This window comes from Salvelinus namaycush, chromosome 9, assembly GCF_016432855.1.
Source record: "Salvelinus namaycush isolate Seneca chromosome 9, SaNama_1.0, whole genome shotgun sequence".
NCBI lineage: Eukaryota > Metazoa > Chordata > Actinopteri > Salmoniformes > Salmonidae > Salvelinus > Salvelinus namaycush.
Genome location: NC_052315.1, coordinates 40,595,591 through 40,623,378, shown reverse-complemented (window position 1 = coordinate 40,623,378; position 27,788 = coordinate 40,595,591). Strand labels below are relative to the sequence as shown.

At 41.5% G+C, this 27,788-nt stretch overlaps 2 protein-coding genes across 4 annotated transcripts in view; both read right to left on the bottom strand.

The window, feature by feature from the left end:
- The window catches only part of LOC120054067 (liprin-beta-1-like), an 84,786-nt gene extending 60,989 nt beyond the window's left edge, over window positions 1-23,797 (bottom strand). For 2 of the 3 annotated variants that reach the window (XM_039001440.1, XM_039001442.1), the window contains exons 1-2: window positions 23,660-23,797; window positions 2,370-2,454 (exon numbers count right to left, since the gene is read on the bottom strand). In XM_039001440.1, the coding sequence (XP_038857368.1) occupies window positions 2,370-2,433 (64 nt within the window). In that variant the 5' untranslated portion in view covers window positions 2,434-2,454; window positions 23,660-23,797. Of the gene's footprint in view, window positions 1-2,369; window positions 2,455-2,894; window positions 2,936-23,659 lie in introns of those variants that run through there. The other variant, XM_039001441.1, reaches the window with a different exon arrangement.
- A 766-nt stretch (window positions 23,798-24,563) lies between these two features.
- On the bottom strand, window positions 24,564-27,550 carry LOC120053274 (guanylyl cyclase inhibitory protein-like). The gene is made up of 5 exons (XM_039000415.1): window positions 27,480-27,550; window positions 25,953-26,085; window positions 25,370-25,519; window positions 24,923-25,028; window positions 24,564-24,691 (listed from the first exon to the last, which is right to left on the bottom strand). The coding sequence occupies exons 1-5, from the start codon at window positions 27,548-27,550 to the stop codon at window positions 24,564-24,566; spliced, it is 588 nt and encodes a 195-aa protein (XP_038856343.1).
- Window positions 27,551-27,788: the final 238 nt, after the last annotated feature.

The following is a 27,788-nucleotide window of genomic DNA, read 5'->3' as shown; positions in this document are numbered from 1 at the left end:
CCAGCACCCAAGACCAACTGGACCAGGAGGGCAAATGACAAAAAACGAAGTCTAGCTAGCAATATAAGCCCTCTTTCTACACGAGGCAGTGTTGTTCAGTACAATTTTGTGATCGATTCGGCCGTGACAGGGCTAACTGTCTTTCTAGGCAGAGTTGCAAAGAAAAAGCCATATCTCAGACTGGTCAATAAAAAGAAAAAATTAAGACGGGCAAAAGAACACAGACACTGGACAGAGGAACTCTGCCTAGAAGGCCAGCATCCCGGAGTCGCCTCTTCGCTGTAGACGCTGAGACCGGTGTTTTGCGGGTACTATTTAATGAAGCTGCCAGTTGAGGACTTGGGAGGCATCTATTTCTCAAACGAGACACTAATGTACTTGTCCTCTTGCTCAGTTGTTCACCGGGCCTCCCACTCCTCTTTATATTCTGGTTAGAGCCAGTTTGCGCTGTTCTGTGAAGGGAGTCGTACACAGCGTTGGACCTCTGTTCTTTGCTCCGTTCATCTTTTCCTCAAATCGTGACTAGTCTCCCAGTCCCTGCCACTGAAAAACCTGCCCACAGCATGATGCTGCGACTAACATGCTTCACCGTAGGGACAGTGCTAGGTTTCCTCCAGACATGACGCTTGGCATTCAGTTAAATCCTGGTTTCATCAGACCAGAGAATCTTTCTCATGGTCTGAGAGTCCAATCATGTGGCTTTTACTGAGGAGTGACTTTCGTTTGGTCACTCTACCATAAAGACCTGATTGGTGGAGTGATGCAGAGATGGTTTTCGTTTTGGAAGGTTCTTCCATCTCCACAGAGGAATTCTGGAGCTCTGTCAGAATGACCATTGGGTTCTTGGTCACCTCCCTGACCAAGGCCCTTCTCCCCCAATTGCTCAGTTTGGTCGGGCGGCCAGCTCTAGGAAGCGTCTTGGTGGTTCCAAACTTCTTCCATTTAAGAATAATGGAGGCCACTGTGTTCTTGGGGAACTTCAATGCTGCAGACATTTTTTGATACCCTTCCCCAGATCTGTGCCTCGACACAATCATGTCTCGGCGCTCTAAGGACAATTCCTTCAAACCTCATGGATTGGTTTTTGCTCTGACATGCACTGTCAACTGTGGGACCATATATATATATATACACACACAGGTGTGTACCTTTGGAAATCATGTCCAATCAATTGAATTTACCATAGGTGGACTCCAATCAAGTTGTAGAATCATCTCAAGGATGATCAATGGAAACAGGATGCACCTGAGCTCAATTTCAAGTCTCATAGCAAAGGGTCTGAATATTTATGAAAATAAGGTATCTTTAATACATGTCTACAAACCTGTTCTCACTTTGTCATTATGGGGTATTGTGTGTAGATTGAGGATGTTGTATTGATTTAATTCATTTTAGAATAAGGCTGTAACGTAACAAAATGTGGAAAAAGTAAAGTGGTCTGAATACTTTCCGAATACACTGTGCTAGAGTAGAAACGACGACACGATACACAGAAACTATAATGACAACGTAATAAGGCACTTACTTTGATAGGAACGCACACGTCCAAAGTTATTAGTAGTAAGGAACACAACAAAGGCAATGCGGGTGCCAGTAGGAAAATGTGCCAGGGGGAATAAGTTTGCACAGATTCTGTTCGAACAGAACCCGGAGACACGCAAATGTCTGAATACTTGATCTGGGAAAACATTGGGGAAGTGCTTGGGCTCTCGTTGAAGAGAGAAGTTTGTACGGGTCAGAAAAGCCTCAAACAGAAATTGACCACTTCTATGTAAATGAAAGAGGCGGAAAACATCTTAATTGAAACTGTTATTAAAAACTTTAAATTGTTAGAAAATAAGTTGAAATTGAGAAGTTGAGACATAGCCTATAGATAATTAGCAGGCAACGTGCCTTTGCTTGAGGGCAGTGCGGGTTAACTGTCCTGTGGCGTAACGGTCACATTTTGGAACAGTGAGTGCATTGTGACATCACACGCATTAAAAAAAACGTTAGAGATACTTGGAACTCATGCGTGAAACGGTTAATTTATCAGTCTAAAAATGTTCGTCCTCATGTTGAAATATGTGTTGTAGAGCTACACGGGTTTGGCCAGATATGACCAACAAGCCATCAGTGAGCATCACGACGCAATTTTACTGTAAATTAATTACCGTATTAATCAAGCGTCTCAGCGAAGGAGTGCTGATCTAGAGAGGATCAGGTACCCCCCTGCCCATATGAGCTTATTATGACCTAGAAGTAAAAAATGACTCACTCTGTGAATACAGTCCCAAGTCTTACTGACTGATAATGTGGAGCCAGTGAATATGACGCTGCGAGATCACTCCTTGTTCTTCCTCATGTCAATGCAAAAAAGAGACCCTTACCTGCTATTATCCCATCCATCTGCTCCAAAGCTGCTGCCAACATGTCACTGGCATCAGACATCATCTTCAACACTTAGTGGGCACCCTGGGAGAGAAAGAGACAGGGACAATGAACCATTAAGTGTTCCATATGCTTCGGGTTATGTTCGGCTAGACGAACGAGTGTAATCGCATACTCCCTTAAAAGACCTGTATTGAACATTCTGAGAAAGGAACTATAGTACTGTTTGTCCATCTTAAGATGCTGTAGCCAGTATGCAACTCCTCAAAATAGTCAGAATTCGTCTAAGAAATGTATATTTTGACAAGGAGATCTTAGTCGCACAATTTTACATCTGACTACACAGTACCAGTCAAGTTAGGAAACATCTACTGTACTCATTCAAGGGTTTTTCTTTATTTTTACTATTTTCTACATTGTAGAATAATAGTGAAGCATCCAAACTATGAAATAATATGGAATCATGTAGTAACCAAAAAATTGTTAAACAGATCAAAATATATTTTATATTTGAAATGACCTACCCTTTGCCTTGATTACAGCTTCACACACTGTTGGCATTCTCTCAACCAGCTTCATGAGGTAGTTACCTGGAATGCATTTCAATTAACAGGTGTGCCATTTAAAAAGTTAATTTGTAGAATTTCATTCTTTCTTAATGCGTTTGAGCCAATCAGCTGTGTTGTGACATGGTAGGGGTGGTATATACAAAAGATATTCCTATTTGGTAAAAGACCAAGTCTATATTAATGACAAGAACAGCTCAAATAAGCAAAGAGAAATGACAGTCCATCATTACTTCAAGACATGAAGGTCAGTCAATCAAGGAACATTTCAAGAACTTTGAAAGTTTCTTCATGTGCAGTCTCAAAAACTATCAAACACTATGATAAAACTGGCTCTCATGAGGACCGCCACAGGAAAGGAAGACCCAAAGTTACCTCTGCTGCAGAGGATAAGTTCATTAGTTACCAGCCTCAGAAATTGCAGCCCAAATAAATGCTTCAGAGTTCAAGTAACAGACACATCTCAACATAAACTGTTCAGAGGAGACTGCATGAAACAGGCCTTCGTGGTCGAATTTCTGCAAAGAAACCACTACCAAAGGACACCAATAAGAAGAGACTTGCTTGGGCCAAGAAACACGAGCAATGGACATTAGACCGGGTGAAATATGTCCTTTAGACTGATGACTCCAAATTTGAGATTTTTGATTCCAACCGGCGTCTTTGTGAGACACAGAGTAGGTGAACGGATCTCCGCATGTGTGGTTCCCACCGTGAAGCATGGAGGAGGTGTGATGGTGCTTTGCTGGTGACACTGTCAGATTTTTTTTTTAATTCAAGGCACACTTAACCAGCATGGCTACCATAGCATTCTGCAGCGATATGCCATCCCATCTGGTTTGCGCTTAGTGGGACTATCATTTGTTTTTCAACAGGACAACGACCCAACACACCTCCAGGCTGTGTAAGGGCTATTTGACCAATAAGGAGAGTGATGAATGCTGCATCAGATGACCTGGCCTCCACAATCCCCCGACCTCAATCAAATTGAGATGGTTTGGGATGAGTTGGACCGCAGAGTGAAGGAAAAGTGAAAACAAGTGCTCACCATACATGGGAACTCCTTCAAGACTGTTGGAAAAGCATTCCAGGTGAAGCTGGTTGAGAGAATGCCAAGAGTGTGCAAAGCTGTCATCAAGGCAAAGGGTGGCTACTTTGGAGAATCTAAAATATATTTTGATTTGTTTAACACTTTTTTGCTTACTACATGATTCCATGTGTCATTTCATAGTTTGGATGTCTTCACTATTATAGTACAGTTCTACAATGTAGAAAATAGTAAAATAAAGAAAAACCCTTGAATGATATCCAGATATACAAAAGTATGTGGACACCCCTTCAAATTAGTGGATTTGGCTTTTTCAGCCACACCTGTTGCTGATAGGTGTATAAAATCAAGCACACAGCTATGCAATCTCTATAGACAAACATTGGCAGTAGAATGGCCTTACTGAAGGGCTCAGTGACTTTCAATCTGGCACTGTGATAGGATGCCACCTTTCCAACAAGTCAGTTCGTCAAATTTCTTCCCCGGTCAACTTTAAGTGCTGTTATTGTGACGTGGAAACGTATAGGAGCTACAACAGCTCAGCCGCAAAGTGGTAGGCTACACAAACTCACAGAACGGGACCGCCGATTGCAGAAGCGCATGCCGCGTACAAATCTTCTGTCCTAGGTTGCACCACTCACTACCGAGTTCCAAACTGCCTCTAGAAGCAATGTCAGCACAAGAAGTGTTTGTCGGGAGCTTCATGAAATGGGTTTCCATGGCCGAGCAGCCGCACACCAAGATCACCATGCACAATGCCAAGCGTCGGCTGGAGTGGTGTAAATCTCGCCGCCATTGGACTCTGGAGCAGTGGAAACACTTTCTCTGGAGTGATGAATCACGCTTCACCATCTGGCAGTCCGACGGATGAATCTGGGTTTGGCGGATGCCAGGAAAAAGCTACCTGCCCCAATGCATAGTGCCAATTGTAAAGTTTGGTCGAGGAGGAATAATGGTCTGAGGCTGTTTTTCATGGTTTGGGCCCCTTAGTTCCAGTGAAGGGAACTCTTAAAGCTACAGCATACAATGACATTCTAGACAATTCTGTGCTTCCAACTTAGTGGCAACAGTTTTGGGAAGGCCCTTTCCTGTTTCAGCGTGTCAATGCCCCCGTGCACAAAACGAGGTCCATACAGAAATGGTTTGTTGAGATCAGTGTGGAAGAACTTGACCCCATCTAATAGCTTTGGGATGAATTGGTACGCCGACTGCGTGCCAGGCCTCATTGCCAAACATCAATGCCCGACCTCAATAATGCTCATGGCTGAATGGATGCAAGTCCCTACAGCAATGTTTCAACATCTAGTGGAAAGCCTTACCAAAAGAGTGGAGGCTGTTATAACATCAAAGGGGGAACCAACTCCATATTAATGCCCGTGACTTTGGAATGAGATGTGTGACGAGCAGGTGTCCACATACACTACATGACCAAAAGTATGTTCTCAAGAAACAATGTGCACGAAAACAAATCGTCTATTGTTGAAAGACAAACACTTAATTGAAGAATCTGTTGACCAATGGCCGACGAAGGGGTGTAGATGTCGGCTCCGAACTTCGGCTTGCCTCGAGAAAAAACCTTGCCAAAGACCAAAATGTCACAAAATGTCTTGGATGGGAAGCATGCGGATGCCTTTAAGATACATATAATTAGGGATAGGAGTTTTCCCACTAGGGTTATGTAATACACGCCACTATTTACTTACGTTGCAGTGAGTGCATAAATGTTTTGTATTTGTGTGATCCCTGTGGGAATGGAACCCATGACCGGAGCATTGCTCTGTCATGCTCGCTCTGTCATGCTCTTATCAACTGAGCTGTGATCAGAAAGAAACTGCTGGTCATAAGTATAGGCTCGTAGGCCTACTTACACCTACTTAGTTTAAAAATGGAATCACTACATCACTAGAGCATTTAAAGAGATTGACGTATTTTAAAGCAAAAGATAAAATAATGAAATGTAAACAAACCCTGGGGAGGCTAAGCTAGAGTCTAAAAGGGTAGGAAGTGAGTAGAGGAAACCCCTGCATAAAAATGTGACGCTTTCTTATCAAGTCGGCTCAGTGCTTCACAGGAAAATCTCATTACTGGCTTGCTGACACAAACGCCATTATATGAGATCGCCAAGAGCCAGAATATGCAAGGACACAGCCAAGAAATCTAGCTGGACATCTAGCTATGCAAGAAGAATACAATAAGAACTTAAAGGATTCCTCTTAGTCAAACATGCCTTCTGACAATATAGCCGGTCATGAAATGAGATGGTTGGGTAGAATATTTAAGTGCAGACTTGCAGTTAATAATGTCATGGTGGAGACATGACAAATGGAGCATCAAGTTAGAGAAAGGTCATCCATAGCTAGTCTTCATCTGACATGGAATTTTCTCCACAACACAGGGCTCTACAGTGCGACCATTTTACTCGCATCTGAGCCAAAATATTTTGCTCTGCGACCTGGAATTTTAATTTGGGAGCACCAGAGCGCCAAGAAAAATGAAGGATTCTAGCTTTATTACCTAAATAATTTTATATTGAGAGCCTACATCTGTGCGCGCCTACATTTTAGGCCCACACGTGCGCCTTGCAAAAAAAGGTCAGCGTAGAGCCCTGCAACACAGTCAGTCAGCATAAAAAAGCTACAATACAGTATTACAGTGGCGCTGAGTGTATACAAGGGCAGAAAAACAATGTAAAGTAAAATGGACAAAAGAAGGAAATGACAATTGATTAGTGCTGAGCGATTAACCAAAATTGTGATAATTTTTTTAACAACTGACCAACGTTGGTTCAATTATTTGAATTACATTTTGTTCTGTTTTTTTCTGTGATCTCAATATGCAGTTTCTCGAGAGATAAATCAGATCAAGCCCGAAATGTGCAATGTGAAGGGGGTTGTAGTTTCCAACAGGCCAATATTCTACATTGTTTAATGCAGAAAACATGGTAATTAAGTACAATAACCATAATCCATTGCATGCCTACTTGTCTAGTCTGTATGGGGCAGACACGGAGAGGGAGAGAAGAATGCACGATTGACAGGGACAGAAAAATTCATTATTTTGATAATCGAAACGACTTCAAAAAGCACCAATCGCTCAGCACTACAATTGATACATTCATGACTGCGGTGTATTCATGATATGCCTATTGCCTACAAGTATACACATTATATACACAGTGCCTTCAGAAAGTATTCAGACTTTTTCCACATTTTGTTACGTTAAAGCATTATCCTAAAATGGATTACTTAAAACATTTCCTCAATCTACACACAACACCCCATAATTAAAGTGATAAAAGTTTTTTAGAAATGTTCCCAAATTAAAAACAGATACCTTATTTACATAAGTATTCAGGCCCTTTGCCATGAGACTCGAAATTGAGCTCAGGTGCATCCTGTTTCCACTGATCATCCTTGAGATGTTCTACAACTTGATTGGAGTCCACCTGTGGTAAATTCAATTGATTGGACATGATTTGGAAAGGAACATACCTGTCTATATAAAAAAGGTCCCACAGTTGACAGTGCATGTCAGAGCAAAAACCAAGCAATGAGGTCGAAGGAATTGTCCGTAGAGCTCCGAGACAGGATTGTGTCAAGGCACAGATCTGGGGAAGGGTATCAAAACATTTCTGCAGCATTGAAGATCCCCAAGAACAGTGGCCTCCATCATTCTTAAATGGAAGAAGTTTGTAACCACCAAGACTGTTCCTAGAGCTGATCGCCCGGCCAAACTGAGCAACCGGAGGAGAAGGGTCTTGGTCAGGGAGGTGACCAAGAACCCGATGGTCACTCTGACAGATCTCCAAAGTTCCTCTGTGGAGATGGAATAACCTTCCAGAAGGGCAACCATCTCTGCAGCACTCCACCAATTAAGCCTTTATGGTAGTGACAAGAAGGAAGCCACTCCTCAGTAAAAGGTACATGACAGCCGCTTGGATTTTGTCAAAAGGCTCCTAAAGACTCTTACCATTAAAAACAAGATTCTCTGGTCTGATGAAACCAAGATTGAACTTTGGCCTGAATGCCAAGCATCACATCTGGAGGAAACCTGGCACCATCCCTACGGTGAAGCATGGTGGGGGCAGCATCATCATGCTGTGGGGATATTTTTCAGCTGCAGGGAGACTAGTCAGGATTGAGGCAAAGATGAATTGTGCAAAGTAGAGAGAGATCCTTGATGTAAACCTGCTCCAGAGAGCTCAGGTCCTCAGACTTGGGCAAAGGTGCACCTTCCAACAGGACAACAACCCTAAGCACACAGACAAGACAACGCAGAAGTGGCTTTGGGACAAGTCTCGGAATGTCCTTGAGTGGTCCAGCCAGAGCCCGGACTTGAACCTGATTGAACATTTCTGGAGAGACCTGAAAATAGCTGTGCAGCAACGCTCCCCATCCAACCTGACAGAGCTTGAGAGGATCTGCAGAATGGGAGAAACCCCCCAAATACAGGTGTGCCAAGCTTGTAGCGTCATACCAAAGAAGACTCGAGTCTGTAATTGCTGCCAAAGGTGCTTCAACAATGTACTGAGTAAAGGGTCTGAATACTTATGTAAATGTCATATTTCAGTTTTTTATTTTTTATAAATGAGCAAAAAACATTTAAAAACCTGTTTTTGCTTTGTCATTATGGGGTATTGTCTGTAGATTGATGAGGGTGAAAATAAAACAATTTAATCAATTCTAGAATAAGTCTAACCTAACAAAATGTGTAAAAAGTCAAGACTACTTTGAAGGCACTGTAAGTGTATGCTTTACTGGACCAGAATCATGGTGAGGTTTTGAAGATGTGCATAGGCTATGTTCCTCTGTTGGTTAATACAAATAGCCTGAAATATTTAGATTCAGTAGCAAACTTTTAAACAACTTTTGAGCAGCAATGTAGCAAATCCAGAGCAGTCTTAAACCAAAGCCTCAGCAGCAGCTCCCTACTGTACAACCTCAATGAGCAGCTCTGTTGATAAGCCTGTCATTTCATTAGCTATCCACCCAGGAATTACGCCCAGCCTGCACAGAGGCAATGGGATGGAAATTCTTCAGTGGACGAAAGGAGAAAATACTCTCAAATAACACATTTTAGCTGTTAGAGGGTTTGGTCAGGAAGAGAAGACATGTAGTGTTGTGAGAAGTACTCCAGGTTGAATTAGACTGCACATAACAATCAGTAATAGGGAGTTTTTTGTTTTTTTTCCACGGGTGCACATCTTTAAGACTCATAATAAAAAAGAAAATGCACACCGTTTTGGCTGGAGCAAGACCCTCACATAAGGAGGATTTAACAAAAAAATTAAATGTGAGGCAGCATCACAAGTAGCCCCTTTTCTTTTCTCCCCACTCATATAGTGGTTGCTTCTATTCAAACACGGATACAGTTGTTTTAATACAGGCAGGAGGTGGGGTTCATATTCACATCCAAATGGGGTGGGGTGAAATGTTGGCCAAAGTTCAGCCCTTCCTGTGTTCCCTGGGTAACCCTGTCAGGTGTGGGTCATTGGACACATTTAGAATAAGAACTAAAGACATTTACCCTACTTATTGACACTGAGTGAGCTACCGCTATGGACACTGGACACTTTGTTTTGGAGACCAGTGAGGAAACATCTTCTGGGCCGTAGATTGGACAAATGCCAAAAAAGCACAGCAGGGCCATTCTTTCAGTCTAGCTTCCCGATCAAAAGGCTGCGCACGCACGCACACACACACACACACGATATCAGCTCTGACAATCATCAATGCAAGTAACAATACAGGCCTTTTCTATGTCAAAATTACATTCAAAATGAATCAGTCCATCAGTTTAACTGTCCAGCATGTTAGGACACTGCTTTACGATTTGAGTCGATATGGTCCTGCCCACTTCAATCATCCCACTGACCCACTCACACAGTGCAGTGTTCTCCAGAGCCTGTGAAACTCTATTCCTGAGTCACAGACTCCTGAGAGCTTTCCTTCACCGGCTGTTGCCTTACTAGGGGTGTGTCGACCTGGCCATACTCATATTCGTAATTGTATCCGTAATGGCAGTTGATAGTCGGATCGGATGATACTCGTGATCGTAAAACACTGAAGTGTTTTAATATGCCTAACTAGGAGGTTGGCAAAATATTCTCCCTGCATGTTTATAGATTTAAACAAGATGCAGATTAATAACAGCGTGCAGAGGGGTGTGTGTGTCTGTGTCCTCAATCTGCAGTGGGCAGACAAGTTTGCCGTCACCCAGAGGCGTTCCTGATCAACACTGATCATAATTGTATCAGGACAATTGCTCATATCCGTTACAATACTCGTCCGACTACTTGGCACCAGACCTGGGCAGAAAAAAGTTGTGGTTTATTTGAAAATACAAACTTTTCAAAATCTTGAGGTAGTCGAATATAGTTCATATAGAGTTTCAACTAAAAGGCAACTTTTTTCTTTGATATTCAAATACAGGTCTCAGAAAAACTAATCATATTTGAAGGCATTTGAATATATGCAAGTTATTTGAAATCAAACAAATATGTATTTGACGGCCGCCAAATATTTGATGGAAAACCAAAAACAAGTCAATTAAATTAGTCTAAATATATGATCATAAGCACATGGTTTGGAGGGCCCTTAGATATAAATCTGAATATAGCCAATAACCTACAATTAAATACATGAGGGACATGGAATCACCTCAACATTTGAGTAAACCACTTAGGCAGCTTCAAAATTACTAACAAATATATTTCATGAGTGAGACATCAGGAAATACAGTAACACTTGACATCTAGTTCTTGTACGTGTTGTAACTTTGGGATTATGACAATATCAACAGTGTTGTTACATAAGATGTTGGAAATTGCTTTATAATTGCATAATAATGGAGTAATTACATAAGTGGTATAAGAAAGTTACTATTACTCATGTACAGTAGTAACAACTCTCAGCTCATTACTAGGGTATTAAAATGCAATTAGCAAAGTATTGTAACATGCACAAGAACAGATTCATGTTAAGTTTTACTGAGAATGCTAACAGTAACAAAATAAATGTCTATTAAGTGTCGAAAAGAAACTAAATATCACAAAACTGCCTTCTTGAATCAACTAGGTTGGTGAAATATCATGTTAGTTTGTATTATTAATAAACTATCCCAAAAATGGTACAGTATGTGTTTGAAACAAGAACACTTACCCTTAGACGGATATTCAAAGATGTTTTTGCAAAGTGTAACAGTTCAACTTTAGTCCGTCCCCTCGCCCCGACCCGGGCGCAAACCAGGGACCCTCTGCACACATCAACAACAGTCACCCACGAAGCATCGTTACCCATCGCTCCACAAAAGCCGCGGCCCTTGCAGAGCAAGGGGAACCACTACTTCAAGGTCTCAAAGCGAGTGACGTAACCGATTGAAACGCTATTAGCGCGCACCACCGCTAACTAGCTAGCCATTTCACATCCATTACAAAAGCATCCAACTTGTTATTTGCAAATGGCTTTAAATGACTCTGCAGTATTGGCAGGTATAATAAAATTAATAGCAGCTTTCAACCTTTTCAGTGGCATGTTGAAAGAGTCATACAGTAGTTGAGCATCAACTTATATATAATTACAGTTGAAGTCGGAAGCTTACATACACCTTACCCAAATACATTTAAACTCAGTTTCACAATTCCTGACATTTAATCCTAGTAAACATTCCCTGTTTTAGGTCAGTTAGGATCACCACTTTATTTTAAGAATGTGAAATGTCAGAATAATAGTAGAGAGAATTATTGATTTCAACTTTTATTTCTTTCATCACATTCCCAGTGGGTCAGAAGTTTACATACACTCAATTAGTATTTGGTAGCATTGCCTTTAAATTGTTTAACTTGGGTCAAATGTTCCAGGTAGCCTTCCACAAGCTTCCCACAATAAGTTAGGTGAATTTTGGCCCATTCCTCCTGACAGAGCTGGTGTAACTGAGTCCGGTTTGTAGGCCTCCTTGCTCACACACACTTTTTCAGTTCTGCCCACAAATCTTCTATGCGATTGAGTTAAGGGCTTTGTGATGGCCACTCCAATACCTTGACTTTGTTGTCCTTAAGCCATTTTGCCACAACTTTGGAAGTATGCTTGGGGTCATTGTCCATTTAGAAGACCCATTTGCGACCAAGCTTTAACTTCCAAGCTGATGTCTTGAGATGTTGCTTCAATATATCCACATCATTTTCTTTCCTCATGATGCCATCTATTTTGTGAAGTACCAGTCCCTCCTGCAGCAAAGCACCCCCACAACATGATGCTGCCACCCCCGTGCTTCACGGTTGGGATGGTGTTCTTCGGCTTGCAAGCTTCCCCCTTTTTCCTCCAAACATAACGATGGTCATTATGGCCAAACAGTTCTATTTTTGTTTCATCAGACCAGAGAACATTTCTCCAAAAAGTACGATCTTTGTCCTCATGTTGCAAAATGTTGCAAAACGTAGTCTGGCTTTTTTATGGTGGTTTTGGAGCAGTGGCTTCTTCCTTGCTGAGCGGCCTTTCAGGTTATGTCGATATAGGACTCATTTTACTGTGGATATAGATACTTTTGTACCAGTTTCCTCCAGCATCTTCACATGGTCCTTTGCTGTTGTTCTGGGATTGATTTGCACTTTTTGCACCAAAGTACGTTCATCTCTAGGAGACAGAACGCGTCTCCTTCCTGAGCAGTATGACGGCTGCGTGGTCCCATGGTGTTTATACTTGCGTACTATTGTTTGTACAGATGAACGTGGTACCTTCAGGCGTTTGGAAATTGCTCCCAAGAATGAACCAGACTTGTGGAGATCTACAAATTTTTTGGGGGGCTGATTTCTTTTGATTTTCCCATGATGTCAAGCAAAGAGGCACTGCGTTTGATGGTAGGCCTTGAAATACATCCACAGGTACACCTTCAATTGACTCAAATGATGTCAATTAGCCTATCAGAAGTTTCTAAAGCCATGACATAATTTTCTGGAATTTTCCAAGCTGTTTAAAGACACAGTCAACTTAGTGCATGTAAACTTCTGAACCACTGGAATTGTGATACAGTGGATTATAAGTGAAATAATCTGTCTGTAAACAATTGTTGGAAAAATTACTTGTGTCATGCACAAAGTAGATGTCCTAACCGACTTGCCAAAACCATAGTTTGTAAACAAGAAATTTGTGGAGGGGTTGAAAAACAAGTTTTCATGACTCCAACCTAAGTGTATGTAAACGTCTGACTTCAACTGTATGTACAAAATAAATGTGTTAATTGATTTTACTTGATTATGTACACCTGGGGCAATGGACATTCAGGAGAATGGAAATGTATTGTGTAGATCCAATATGACTGATAGATTGGAATAGTATAGGGTATTGTGGGTGATCTATTCATTATATTTCTATCTTACACATGCAGTTGCAGATACAAACCTGCCATTAGTTGAAGGCAACCAATCCAATAGTTTCAGGCTGGTAGTCAAATATATACCAGTCAAAAGTTTGGACACACTTATTCATTTCAGGGTTTATTTATTTTACTATTTTCTACATAGTAGAATAATAGTGAAAAGATCAAAACTATGAAATAACACATATGGAATCATGTAGTAACCAACAAAAAAAGTATTAAACAAATAAAAATATATTTTATATTTGAGATTCTTCAAAGTAGCCATCCTTCGCACACTCTTGGCATTCTCTCAATCAGCTTCACCTGGAATGCTTTTCCAACAGTTTTGAAGGAGTTCCCATGTATGCTGAGCACTTGTTGGCTGCTTTTCCTTCACTCTGCGGTTGAACTCATCCCAAACCATCTCAATTGTTTTGAGGTCGGGTGATTGTGGAGACCAAGTCATCTGATGCAGCACTCCATCACTCTCCTGCTTGGTCACATAGCCCTTACACAGCCTGGGAGGTGTGTTGGGTCATGGTTCTGTTGAAAAACAAATGATAGTCCCACTAAGCCCAAACCAGATGGGATGGCATCTCTCTGCAGAATGCTGCGGTAGCCATGCTGGTTAAGTGTGCCTCACATTCTAAATAAATCACCAAGTGTCACCAGCAAAGCACCCCCACACCATCCCACCTCCTCGCGTCACGGTGGGAACGACACATGCATAGATCCGTTCACCTACTCTGCGTCTCACAAAGACACGGCAGTTGAAACAAAAAAATCTAAAATTTGGACTCATCAGACCAACGGACATATTTCCACTGGTCTAAATGTTCATTGCTCATGGAATCAAGCATGTCTTCTTATTATTGGTGTCCTTTAGTAATGGTTTCTTTGCAGCAATTCGACCATGAAAGCCTGATTCATGCAGTCTCCTCTGAACAGTTGATGTTGAGATGCGTCTGTTACTTGAACTCTGAAGCATTTATTTGGGCTGCAATTTCTTAGGCTGGTAACTCTAATGAACTTAGCCTCTATAGCAGATGCAACTCTGGGTCTTCATTTCCTGTGGTGGTTCTCATGAGAGCCAGTTTCATCATAGTGCTTGATGTTTTTTTTCCGGATTGACTGACCTTCATGTCTTAAAGAAATTATGGACTGTCGTTTCTCGCAGCCTTATTATGGCAAGAACAGCTCAAATATGCCATGTTCTGTATACCACCCCTGCCTTGTCACAACACAACTGATTGGTTCCAACGCAATAAGGAAATAAATTCCACAAATTCACTTTGAACAACGCACACTTGTCAATTGAAATGTCTCATGAATCTGGTTGAGCGAATGCCAAGAGTGTGCAAAGCTGTCATCAAGGCTAGTGTTGGCTACTTTGAAGAATCTCAAATATTAAATATTTTGACTTGTTTAACACTTTTTTGGTTACTACATGATTCCATGTGTGTTATTTCATAGTTTTGCTGTCTTCACTATTATTCTACAATGTAGAAAATAGTAAAAATAAAGAAAAACCCTGGAATGAGTAGGTATGTGCAAACTTTTGACTGGTTCATTTTCAAAAGTAGTTACTTTCTGAGATATGTATTCAAATAGTTTAGAAAAGTAGTCATTTTTAGGATCTGTATTCAATAGTTGCAGTCACCTCCAAAATAACTATTTGTTCGCCCGGAAAAATTGTTACAGTGCCTTCAGAAAGTATTCATAACCCTTGACTTCTCCAACTTTTTGTTGTTACAGCCTGAATTCAAAATTGATTCAATTGATTTCTTACCCATCTACACACCATAACCCATAATGAAAAAGTGAAAACATGTTTTTAGAAATGTTTGCAGATTTATTAAAAATGAAATACCTCATAAACATAGGTATTCACACCCCTGAGTCAATACGTTACAGCTGTAATCGCTGCCAAAGATGACTAAGTCTAACACGGAACCCAAACCGGCTGCGCACGTGCGACATCGTGCATAAATGTATTTTGTCCCCCTACACCAAACGCGATCACGATACGCAGGTTAAAATATCAAAACAAACTCTGAACCAATGACATTATTTTGGGAACAGGTCGAAAAGCATTAAACATGTATGGCAATTTAGCTAGCTAGCTTGCACTTGCTAGCTAATTTGTCCTATTTAGCTAGCTTGCTGTTGCTAGCTAATTTGTCCTGGGATATAAACATTAGGTTGTTATTTTACCTGAAATGCATAAGGTCCTCTACTCCGACAATTAATCCACACATAAAACGGTCAACCGAATCGTTTCTAGTCATCTCTCCTCCTTCCAGGCTTTATCATCTTTGAACTTATATGGTGATTGGCATCTAAACTTTCATAGTATTACCACGACAACCGGCAACACAATTCGTCTTTCAATGACCCACGTGGGTATAACCAATGAGGAGATGGCACATGGGTACCTGCTTCTATAAACTAATGAGGAGATGGGGAGAGGCAGGACTTGCAGCGCGATCTGCATCAGAAATAGGAATGACTTCTATTTTAGCCCTTGGCAACGCAGACGCACATTGACGCGCGCGAGCAGTGGGGGTGCAATAATTGAATAACATAGATTCCTACATTTATTTGCAACGCGAGCGGTGTAGTCAAGGTATAAGAGCTTTGCACACCTGGTTTGTACAATATTTGCACATTATTCTTTCAAAAAATTCTTCAAGCTCTGTCAAGTTGGTTGTTGATCAGTTATAGACAGCCATTTTCAAATCTTGCCATAGATTTTCATGCAGATTTAAGTCAAAACTGTAACTAGGCCATTCAATGTCGTCTTGGTTAGCAACTCCAGTGTATATTTCAAATCAATTTGTCACATACGCCGAATACAACAGGTGTAGACCCTACAGTGAAATGCTTACTTACAAGCCCTAACCAACAATGCAGTTTAACAATATAAAAAAATTATAATAATACTTAAAAGAAAAAATAAGAATAAGAAATAAAAGTTACAAATAATTAAAGAGCACCAGTAAAATAACAATAGCGAGGCTATATACAGGGGGTACCGGTACAGAGTCAATGTGCGAGGGCACCAGTAAGTCAAGGTAATATGTACATGTAGGTAGAGTTATTAAAGTGACTATGCATAGATAATAACTGAGTAGCATCAGTGTAAAAGAGGGGGTGCAGGGCAATGCAAAAAGTCTGGGGAGCCATTTGATGTTCAGGAGTCTTATGGCTTGAGGGTAGAAGCTGCTTAGAAGCCTCTTGGACCTAGACTTGGCGCTTCGGTACCGCTTGCCGTGCGGTAGCAGAGAGAACAGTCTATGACTAGGGTGGTTAGAGTCTTTGACAATTTTTAGGGCCTTCCTCTGACACCACCTGGGATTAGAGATCCTGGATGGCAGGAAGCTGGTCCCCAGTGATGTACTGGGTCATTCGCACTACCCTCTGTAGTGCCTTGCGGTCGGAGGCCGAGCAGTTGCCATACCAGGCAGTGATGCAACCAGTCAGGATGCTCTTAATAGTACAGCTGTAGAACCTTTTGAGGATCTGAGGACCCATGCCAAATCTTTTTAGTCTCCTGTTTTGTCATGCCCTCTCCACGACTGTCTTGGTGTGCTTGGACCATGTTAGTTTGTTGGTGATGTGGACACCAAGGAACTTGAAGCTCTCAACCTGCTCCACTACAGCCCTGTCGATGAGAATGGGGGCGTGCTTGGTCTTCCTTTTCCTGTAGTCCACAATCATCTCATTTGTCTTTATCACGTTGAGGGAGAGGTTGTTGTCCTGGTACCACACGGCCAGGTCTCTGTCTCGTCGTTGATCAGGCCTGATTGGAAAGGTCCCACAGTTGACCGTGCATGTCAGAGCAAAAACCAAGCCATGAAGTCGAAGGAATTGTCCGTAGACCTCTGAGACTGGATCGTGTCAAGGCACAGATCTAGGGAAGTGTATCAAAAAATGCCTGCAGCATTGAAGGTCCCCAAGAACACAGTGCCCTCCACCATTCTTAAATGGAAGAAGTTTGGAACCACCTAGACTCTTCCTAGAGCTGGCCTCCTGGCCAAACTGAGCATTCGGGGGAGAACGGCCTTGATCAGGGAGGTGACCAAAAACCTGATATTCACTCTGACAGATCTCCAGAGTTCCTCTGTGGAGATGAGAGAGCCTTCCAGATGGACAACCATCTCTGCAGCACTCCACCAATCAGGCCTTTATGGTAGAGTGGCCAGACGGAAGCCACTCCTCAGTAAAAGGCACATGACAGCCCGCTTGGAGTTTGCCACAAGGCACCTAAAGGACTCTCAGACCATGAGAAACAAGATTCTCTGGTCTGATGAAACCCAGACTGAACTCTTTAGCCTGAATGCCAAGCGTCACGTCTAGAGGAAAACTGGCACCATCCCTACGGCGCAGCATGGTGGTGGCAGCATCATGCTGTGGGGATGTTTCAGCGGCAGGGACTGGGAGACTAGTCAGGATCGAGGGAAAGTAAAGAGAGATCCTTGATGAAAACCTGCTCCAGAACACTCAGGACCTCAGACTGGGGCGAAGGCTCACCTTCCAATAGGACAACGACCCTAAGCACACAGCCAAGACAATGCACGAGTGGCTTCGGGACAAGGTGTGCCAAGTTTGTAGCATCATACCCCAAAAGACATTTACATTTTTTACATTTTAGTCATTTAGCAGACGCTCTTATCCAGAGCGACTTACAGTAGAGTGCATACATTTTATTAAATTTACATTACATACTGAGACAAGGATATCCCTACCGGCCAAACCCTCCCTAACCCGGACGACGCTATGCCAATTGTGCGTCGCCCCACGGACCTCCCGGTTGCGGCCGGCTGCGACAGAGCCTGGGCGCGAACCCAGAGACTCTGGTGGCGCAGCTAGCACTGCGATGCAGTGCCCTAGACCACTGCGCCACCCGGGAGGTCGAAGACTTGAGGCTGTAATCACTGCCAAAGGTGAATACTTTCCGAATGCACTGTAGGCTTGCCATAAAGTGGTTGAATACTTATTGATGCAAGACCTTTCAGTTTTTAATAAAGAATTAAAAAATTCTAAACATAATTCCACTTTGACATGGATGGGGTATTGTGTGTAGGTCATTGACAGAAAATCTCAATTTAATCCATTTTAAATTCAGGCTCTTACAACAAAATGTGATAAATGTCAAGGGGTGTGAATACTTCTGAAGGCACTGTAATTTGGGGCTAATCAGCAAGTTTGACAGAAATCCTCTGAATGACTTTAAATACTTCCAAGAGTCTAAAACCCTTTAATCTCCCCCTGAAATGTAATTCCAGAGTTTCTGGTAACTCTAAAATGATTAACTTTCAGAAGCATACGCATTTCTAAATAGTTTGGATTTGTATTAGGCCCATGGTTGAAGTAATTTCAAAAGCAATAATCCAAAACTCAGGTGGCCAAAAATAGGACTAAATCATATCACAGAGCCAAAGACAATCAACATCAGTGACACAACCTGTCAATAAAGCATAAAACAAAAGTCAGTCCTGTTTATTTGTAAGAAGTTGCATCTTCACTGATGTAGCCTAAGCTGCAGACATTCAAAGCTTCAGAGATCACAGAGAGCAAGTGGAGAATTAACTTGACTTGTCTCAAGGTGGAATTTGTCCACAAGTCTGCTTTTATTTTGTCTCTTCACATGTCAGACAAACAAAATGAGATGGTAGACTGCACTTGACTCAGCCCAATCCAGAAAGACCATGAAAGGTCGAGGCAAATATGCTATTAGTGATAGCAGTGCTCTCACTGTGCATTGGAGGAACCATGGAAAAACTAGAATCAGGACAATTAACAGTAAGGCTAAACTCTAATAAGCCACAACATCACAGAACCAACAGCCGTAACAATCCACAGCTAAGACTGCACATGTCCTGCATCGTTTCTGCGGGAGCAAGTTGTTTACAATGTCTCATGATGCAATTCAATCAAAGTCAAAGACACAATCTGTGATGTAGCCCAACTCAAACCACTATTTCAGCACATCCCTGAAGACAAATAGTGGCCTGCCTGGCTGACACCTGCCAAACACTTGGCCCCTCACACTTCCAACAGACAGGCATCTCCACACCAGATGTGCTCACTGCTCTGAAGCCTGCTGCCCACTTGTCATCCACTTTAAGTTCACAAGTTCAGGAATCATGTCTGAACACTTTCATCTGAGCGGTTCTGACATTAAATCATCCTCCAAGGCCTCTATGCATTCAATGTGTTAGTGCTGTGTACGCAACAGCTAAACAAATTCGACAAGACTTCCTAAGAAAGCATGCTTAATGGCGGTAATGCTTACTCTGCAGCTATGTTCCACTCATCGCTCATTAACAACTGTCTGCAGCCAGCCTTTACAAGACATGGGTTCAAATACTATTTGAAATCATTTTAAAGTCGTCTAAGCCTCTGTAAGGTATTGAGGTAACGCATCTTTATATCGAACCGGAACGTTCAAAAGGATGTCTGAAAAGATGAGTTCAGTAGCAAACCATATCAAGGCTCAGCGGGTGTTTCTCAAAATGCATACTACCATTCTCCAAACACGCAAATTGGAGCACGGGAGGGTCAAATGAAAGTATGCGAAACGGCACACGGCGGGCACTTCTCGAATGCGTACTCAGTTTGTACATATTTTGAAGCATGCATCAATGCAAGCTTCAACTGAAAGTATGCCCAGAAATATGACCCAACCACAAAGATTTACGCAAGATTTCTGGAAATCAATGGCCGACATTATTTGAGCTTAAGCGAGACAGTATACACTCCAACTACCCACAAAGAATTGACATCTACCTTGCATAACATTCGTTTTAGGTCATTTTTTCCTGTTAAACTATCTGGTTAGGTACTTTATTACGATTCACATATAGCTAGCTGATAGTTGTGAAGTGAAACATTTGCTTTGTGTATATCTTATTTTGACTATTGTTGCCATTGTCCTGGCTGGAAGAAGGTTCAGTGAATGGGTAAGTCCATAGCAAGTCAATAGGGCTGGCTGGCTGGCTAGCTACAAAGAATTGCTATCTAGCGACCCAGTGAATGGGGAGGTGCAGAGTGAGGTAATACAGTTGGAGGAGTACGAATGCTTCTCAAATGTAATGTTTAATGCGTTCTCCACACAAGAACGTACTCAAGAGAACATCCTCGGAGAATGCACTAGGAGCATGAGAGTGTGGTGCACGGTAGCATGCATATTGAGAAACACCTAGTGTGTTCCATAACTACTAAGTGCAAGAAGACACACGATCAGCTGTTGTTGATGCTGAAGGGGGTTTGAACTGTCAAACACAGAAAGACTGTAGGAACAGTTGCAAAGAAATCACAATGACAAGCCACAACACTGCACAGTAATGGCAGTTGTCTGATTGAATATGCTTTTCAGACCTACTGTACTGAGTAAAAACATTGCTCAACAGTCACTCACAAACACTATTGTCCTCAAGAAGCAACTTCAGGCATGTAATCCTCTCACTAATGGCTTTTCAGATCCAGCAGCTTTGGGCCCTTCAGGCTGAGAAAGCATTACAACCCATCCTCTGCACACCACAGAGCACCAAGCTCATCCTGGGTCATATTCATTCAGCACCAAACGGAAGAAAATGGACTAAAACAAGAAGGGACAACCTGGACAACAAGAAACGCTCATTTTCATTTCAGTTGCTTAGCGTTTTAAAACGTTTTCCCCTGCGTGCCCTGATGAGCACAGCATACAAACCCCTGTCCTATGCTGAACTCTGCCTGCCTGACTAACAGAGAGAAAACCCTCTCTTGGCACATGCTTCAGAAAAACACCGGCCTGAGGGCCACTCGTCTGGGAAGAAAATAAGCATTTATGGCAGCCATGCAACTCTGGGAGCTGGCTCTGAATCCCAAGAGACTAAGCTGAAATGCATTGCTATGTGTTGGTTCTCTGGCAATAAAGAGCTCCGCATGGGAGAGAGGAATTTACAATCTTGGCACCGATCCCCATGTGTGCAGCACAGTATTCTGCCAGACAGCCAGGGAGGGAGGGACAGTACTGTTTATCCTTTCAATGGTAAAATAATAGAAAATCTAACGATACTCAATCATAAACATCTGATTCAGTCAGAGCTGGATCCACCAAAGACGTTCCTCATAGATACGCTTGACTTTTCCTCATAGGATTTCATTTCTTGAGTCATATGCCTTGACTAATCCCCTTTTCAACCACATGGGTTATGCCCCATTTACAACAGAGAACTGAGTCTGCTTGACCCACTCTGCGCCTAGCTTTACCCTATGATCTTCTCCTCTTAGCTCAAATAAGGAATGTACTCCCCAGCACAGGAAATAGCAAAGACAGACTGCTGTACTGAGGATGAATGACAGAGAAGGTAATCACGATATTACGTGACAGCGCACTAGAGGTTACCTGGATCTTGACTGTCAGAAAAGTTGTTTTTTCACTTCATGCCATGCTCTTGCTATTCAGCACCTTATTTTAGTATGCAGTATTAGCTGTGGTCTAGCTGTATTTACTGTACACTTTGTTCCCCAATCAATCAACATGTGATTTTCTTTAGTATATTTCTCTATTGTAAATGCCCCATTTATATATGTCAATGTACGTGCCACACACACAGTTCCAGTATGGCAACAAGTTGCTATTTACACCTGTGATGTGATGTCCTCAAGTTCAGAGCTGTCCAGAGTTATTCCCACCTGCATGTGATCATGGCATTCGTATTCTCCATAGGCAGCAGATGCATTTGAGCAATCCAGGGCAGGCAGCCTCTAGCACGCTGGCTGATCTGAAATAAACTCCCAGCTATTTCAAACCTGGTCTGGGTGAGGGGGCAAAATATATCACACATTTTATACCCCACACAACTATATGAATGGTTAAAAACGAATGACCAAAGGGGCCTTCCCCTATGTCTATATATAGCTTAGTTTACTGTAAAAAATACTGCACCTCTATGGCATTTTTATGTGCACATGGTGCAAGACAAGAGCTACAACAAAAAAGTATGAAGTTTCAGAGAAAATCAGAGGCAGCTGTGAGCTAAAATAAATAGTTTGAATGTGATGACAAGCATCTGAACACATTTTTTAAGTGAGTTCTGAAGTGTCTGTTTCGCCACATGCATGCCTTGTTCAGCTGGTTGGAGGACTTATAGCTACTCTTTTAGGCAGCATGAATGACATTATTTTACCATTACTCAGCAGTTGTTCAAGTTTGGAATACAAAAATAGCATTCCAATTTGGCCCTCTCTAGAACAGGTCATAGTCAAAGGCCAAGTAACCTATGCCGGATAAGAAGAGAACATACCAATGACGCCATTGAACTGATTGATTTTACCATCGACTTCTATTTGCTATTGTGTAGAGGAGAACAACCTCTGACATGAAGGGCTCCCCTGACTTTTGAACCAGGGTTGAACATCTGTGGGAAAAGAACGAAGGAGACCAGTGCTCTGAACAAGGGGCAAACTAATCATTACCTCAATTTGCCCAACATCTGTGAGTGACAACAACAAAATGTGTTGTCTTTGACTAGTTGGCTATTAGCTGCAGTAGCCTCCTTTTGAGATGCATTCTCTCCCCGAAAAGCCAATGCAGAAATATTAACAAACAGATGTTAAAAATATATAACAGAATAGAAAATGTCAATATCACAGTTGACTTGACTACTGTCTGGATTGGAGAAATGAGCAATCAACCAAAACAAACCACGAAAAGCATTAGTTACAGTTGAGATTCAGTGTCTAGGTCTGTAAACTCTACCCTGTAAGGTTAGAGAAAACTATTTATCAAGCTGAATCTGGGTGAGAACATTCGTGGCAATCTGTAAAAACACTGCTGTCTGTGTTGCGAAATCGTTAACATGCTATTGATGAATGGCAGCAAGTGTTTGAAAGCATCTCAAAGCTGTCTGTAGCTGTCTGTAGTGAAATGTTATAATACTTCAAACCTAACAAAAGCAATGTAGGGACAAGCCACGTTGCTGACTACATTGTATCTTAGGTTTTAATTATTATAACTTTTCACTGGAACAAACTCCTTTAACGTAGGCTAAATGCATTCACCGGATCAAAATACATGCTGTCTGAAGGCAAATAACTGTAGAAGCAATTACTCGAAAATGATTTAGACAAGTTCCCTGGCAAATAAATCAACGTGCAAAGATAATATTGCAACAATGTCATGATTAAAATGGCAAAGATTAGAATGAGATGGATAAAATTAACATTACAACGTCTGTCTACGTTGTTGCCAACTTCTGCGTTGAATCACAGCAGACGCTACGCAATATGACAGAGTTAGATGGATGCAAAACTGCGTAAATGTCGCACTTACCTAAACTTTGCTTGACTCTTAGTTACAACTTGCAAATGTATATCAACCTACTGAAATAAAAACATAGAAATTCCTCTACTTTATCAACTGATCACGGTTTTCCCGCTACAATGCCTGCCCGCTGCGCTGCCTCTTCCCTACGCCATGTCAAAAATGGGAGTTGAGTGGAAAGTTGGAAAGTGGAAACGTCATTGCATGTACATCCCGCCCCGCCCCGCCCCCGATTGGATTGGTTTGGGAAGAGTAATTTCTCTGGGATCTTTTCCGTGTTTGGGAGGTGCCTGCCAATCAACTTTGAAAAAGCAAGATGTTCCCATGTGGTCTGAAGGGGGCACAGAAGTAGCCTAAGTGAAATTGTCTGTAAATGTATTTCATCATTACTTTACAAGTTTCAGTGTTTTATCGTCCTTCTTTCTGCTCATAAATATAAGGGATAACTAAGATGCCATTTCCCACACATTTTATTTGGCTTGTATTATGTCTCAGACTCAGACACTGCTAAAATAAGTGGTGTTATACAAGAGGACAGAGTAAAACTACATAATGTGAAAGAAATGTCAGCTAGAAAACACTAATGAGCCTTTTTAAATAGTGTGAGGACAGAATAAAACTGCAAAAAAATCGAATAAATATGTATAGCTTACACAAAGTAAGAAAAAAAAACATCTTAGACCTAATTAATAGAATGGCATTTTGTTCATAAATTGTAGTAGGCTATAGAAATGCGCTCAAGACCTGTAACACCATGAAAACACTTTGATTAAGTTTTGGCTTTTGGAAACACTTGAAGCATTACAAATATAGCTAGATTACATATATTGTCTCAGCCCAGTTCAGTTCATCAGCTGACATCCAAGGTAGAATGAAACGAAACTCTGGATCCACAGCACCTCTCTGTCTGTCCTTACTCAAGCAAGATGTGGCCCTTGGGGGGCCTCTCAACCTTCACAGTGTTGGGGTCACACTCCAGCATCTCCCTTATCCACTCATCATCCAGGGCCCCCTCGATGAACTCCTCCAGGCTGATGATGGCTGAATAGAATAGAATAATAAAAAATATGTTTACAGCCTTGTATTGGCTGCACACTCACAAGACTAAGATACAATCACAAGTCCCAGAACATAGAGTTCAAGGCAGGGCTGGATGGTTACAGTAGAAGTAGAATAACGGCAGCAATAGGTAACCATCTGAGGATGCTAAAGGTTTTATAACCTTAAATTAGGATTATGTGTGTTTTGGAATGGTTTCTGTGCAGTCCTCACCATTGTTGTCTTTATCCAATCTTGCAAATATCCTGTTGGTGCACTCCTCAGCTGTAAGCGGGTTAGGCTTGGTGAGTGAGGCTGCCACGCTCATCTTGTGCACAGCCTGTAAACAAAGACCATACAGATTGTTGTGAAATTGGACATCTAGCGCCATCTATTGAATAACAACAAGCACAGTTATGTCTACTATGAATGCAGCTAGGGCAAGTGCCACTGCCAGTGCAATGCAGTGCCAGTAGGCTTCCACAGCAGCCACACAAATTCCAGTAATGAATTATCCTGAGAGGTGATCTGAACTTGAGCAAAGATTTTTTGAGTAAAGGTAAAGAACAGTAACATTGTTCAATTTGCATCCTCTCACTGTGTCCTAGCATTGCACCTTCCAGTTGGAACCACATAATGAAATATAATGTATTATATCGTATATCTATGGTTAGGACCTACCTGCATGATCTCCAGCATCTCCCTGCGTGATATGGCTCCATCTTTGTCTTTATCGTAGAGTTTAAAGGACCAGCGTAGTTTCTCCACTGGGGTACCTTCAATCAGCATACTGATGGCTTTCACATACTCCCGGAAGTCAACAACCCCATCCTGTGGATAACCACAGAACCTCAGTTTCACACACAGTGATAAGCATTCCAGTAAAACTTTACATTAAGTTTCCCTTATAGCTGTGTGGTAACGCCTGTTCCCTATTCCACTTGTGCAATAACCAAATCATGTTTAATTCCACTACTATGCAATTACCAGGAAATGATTTGCAGTACATTTCTAACTTACTAGCAACATATTAATACAATGTTGTTATAGAATAGTTAGTGTGATACTACACAGGTACACAATGTAAATAATTTCCAGTATTTTGTGAAGAAATATGTCAATAATAGTGCACCTATATAGAGCTGATGTGCAGTCTGTTTTAAGGATGGCTCACGCTTTTCAGATTTAAGACGGAAAAGACTAAAAGATAAGAAACGTAAATGTAAAGACTTAAAGATGAGAAAAGTTTGTTTTTGGTGCCTACCCCATTATTATCCAAGGTGCGGAATATCTGCTCTGCATACTCAGCTGACTCATTGCCCACAGTACCCTTACAGAAGTGTCTCCGGAACTCATGCAGAGTGATCAGTCCACTAGGGCACTCATTCATAAATGTTCTATCACAAATAAACACAACCAAAGAAAGAACAGACAGAAATGTTTTAAAACGAAAAGATTTACTCCTCTTAATTATAAAAGTATATCTCATCAATCAACAGTGTAAAATGATATAGACTCAGCTGTATTGTGAATAATGGATTTACATGTATTATTATTTATTTATTTAACTAGGTAAGTCATTCACAAATTATTATTTATAATGACGGCCTCCCCCGGCCAAACCCGGACGACGCTGGGACAATTGTGCGCCGTCCTATGGGACTCCCAATCACGGCCGGATGTGATGCAGCCTGGATTCAAACCAGGTACTATAGTGACGCCTCTTGCACTGAGATGCAGTGCCTTAGACAGCTAAGTAAAAAAAAACAGCTTCAACAGTGGCTCTTTAATAACCTGGAGTGGTTTAATATGGCTGAAAGCTTCTTTATATCCTGGCAGGTGAGTGTTAGGGTAATTAGGCTAAACTATCACTGATGACCCACTGGGCACTGTCGTCAATTCAGCGTCTATTCCAGTGTGTTCAAACTCGTGTTATTGTAATGATGTGGAAACAACGTTGATTCAACCAGTGTGTGCCCAGTGGAAGCCATTTCAGGACACTTCTATTTAAGCCGTCCAGCAAAAGATTGTTGGAAAATTGCAAACAATTGCAGCTATTTGAGACTTTTAACAGAAGTGTACAATTTGCCTTTTCACTGTCATTTTCTGAAATAGACTTATCATTTTAAATACTTTTGTCATTAAACTGTTCAATGGATTTCTAAATCTACATGAGGTTCAATGTGTAATACAGTAGATTGCTTTTCTTGCCTTTAGTTGAATGGGCTTTGGTTTTTATGGTGACTTTTCTAAGTGGTTATCTATAAACGATGCGAACACTTCAATGGGGCAGAAGTCTGTGGGATGTTGTGATTCTGGATGACCCGATAGCTAGCAACAATGACAGAAGCTGCCATGTGGTGAATCGTAGGTAGCTCGTTTTATGTTCTTGATACCACGTCTTGTTTTTAGCTGTTTTGACTGATTTCAAGTATATGCTAATATGGCAAAGCATTTGCTGGCTAGCTAAAAAAAACAACTGTACAATGTATTTGAGAGACAACAAGTGCTCATTGTGCACATTTATTTATGTTTTCAATTAACATTGGAGACAAAATATAGTTTACATGTTGTCAACAATCTAAACCAACCGCGTCTGTGTTGCCCCATAGCTGAGCACTCATCAGTTTTTTTTGCTAAACAACCAACCCACCTATAGTTTATTGCCATCATTCATGAACCAGAGAAAATCAATATTTAACTTCAGAAGTCCTTAAAAGAACAATCAATTAAGATCTTTAAAACACAAATTTATATTTTGAATGTAGATAAAATGAGATACAAGTCTTACCTTAACCACTCATAGAGCTCTGTGACATAGGTGGTTCCTCTCCTGCAGGGTAGAGAGGCAGCTTGTCCCATCCTCAACAGAATGGATCCTCCACAGTGCTGACTTTATATATATACATATATACACCTGGGCCTGTATTTACAAAGCATCTTAGAGTAAGAAGGTCAGCGAGAGATCCTCGCTGACCTAGGATCAGGTCCCTCCTGTCTGTCATTTTATTCGTCATGATTTGGAACGCAAAACTGGTCCTAGATCAGCACTCCTACTCCGAGGTGCTTTATGAATACGGGACTATCCCAGCTTACCCTG

Excerpts from the sequence above, each read along its gene's own strand:
- LOC120053274 (XM_039000415.1), bottom strand. The coding sequence starts at position 27,550 with ATGGGACAAGCTGCCTCTCTACCCTGCAGGAGAGGAACCACCTATGTC. Across the intron at positions 26,086-27,479 it reads GAGCTCTATGAGTGGTTAAG|AACATTTATGAATGAGTGCC; the intron begins GTAAGACTTGTA and ends TATTTGTGATAG. Across the intron at positions 25,029-25,369 it reads AGATGCTGGAGATCATGCAG|GCTGTGCACAAGATGAGCGT; the intron begins GTAGGTCCTAAC and ends CTTTGTTTACAG.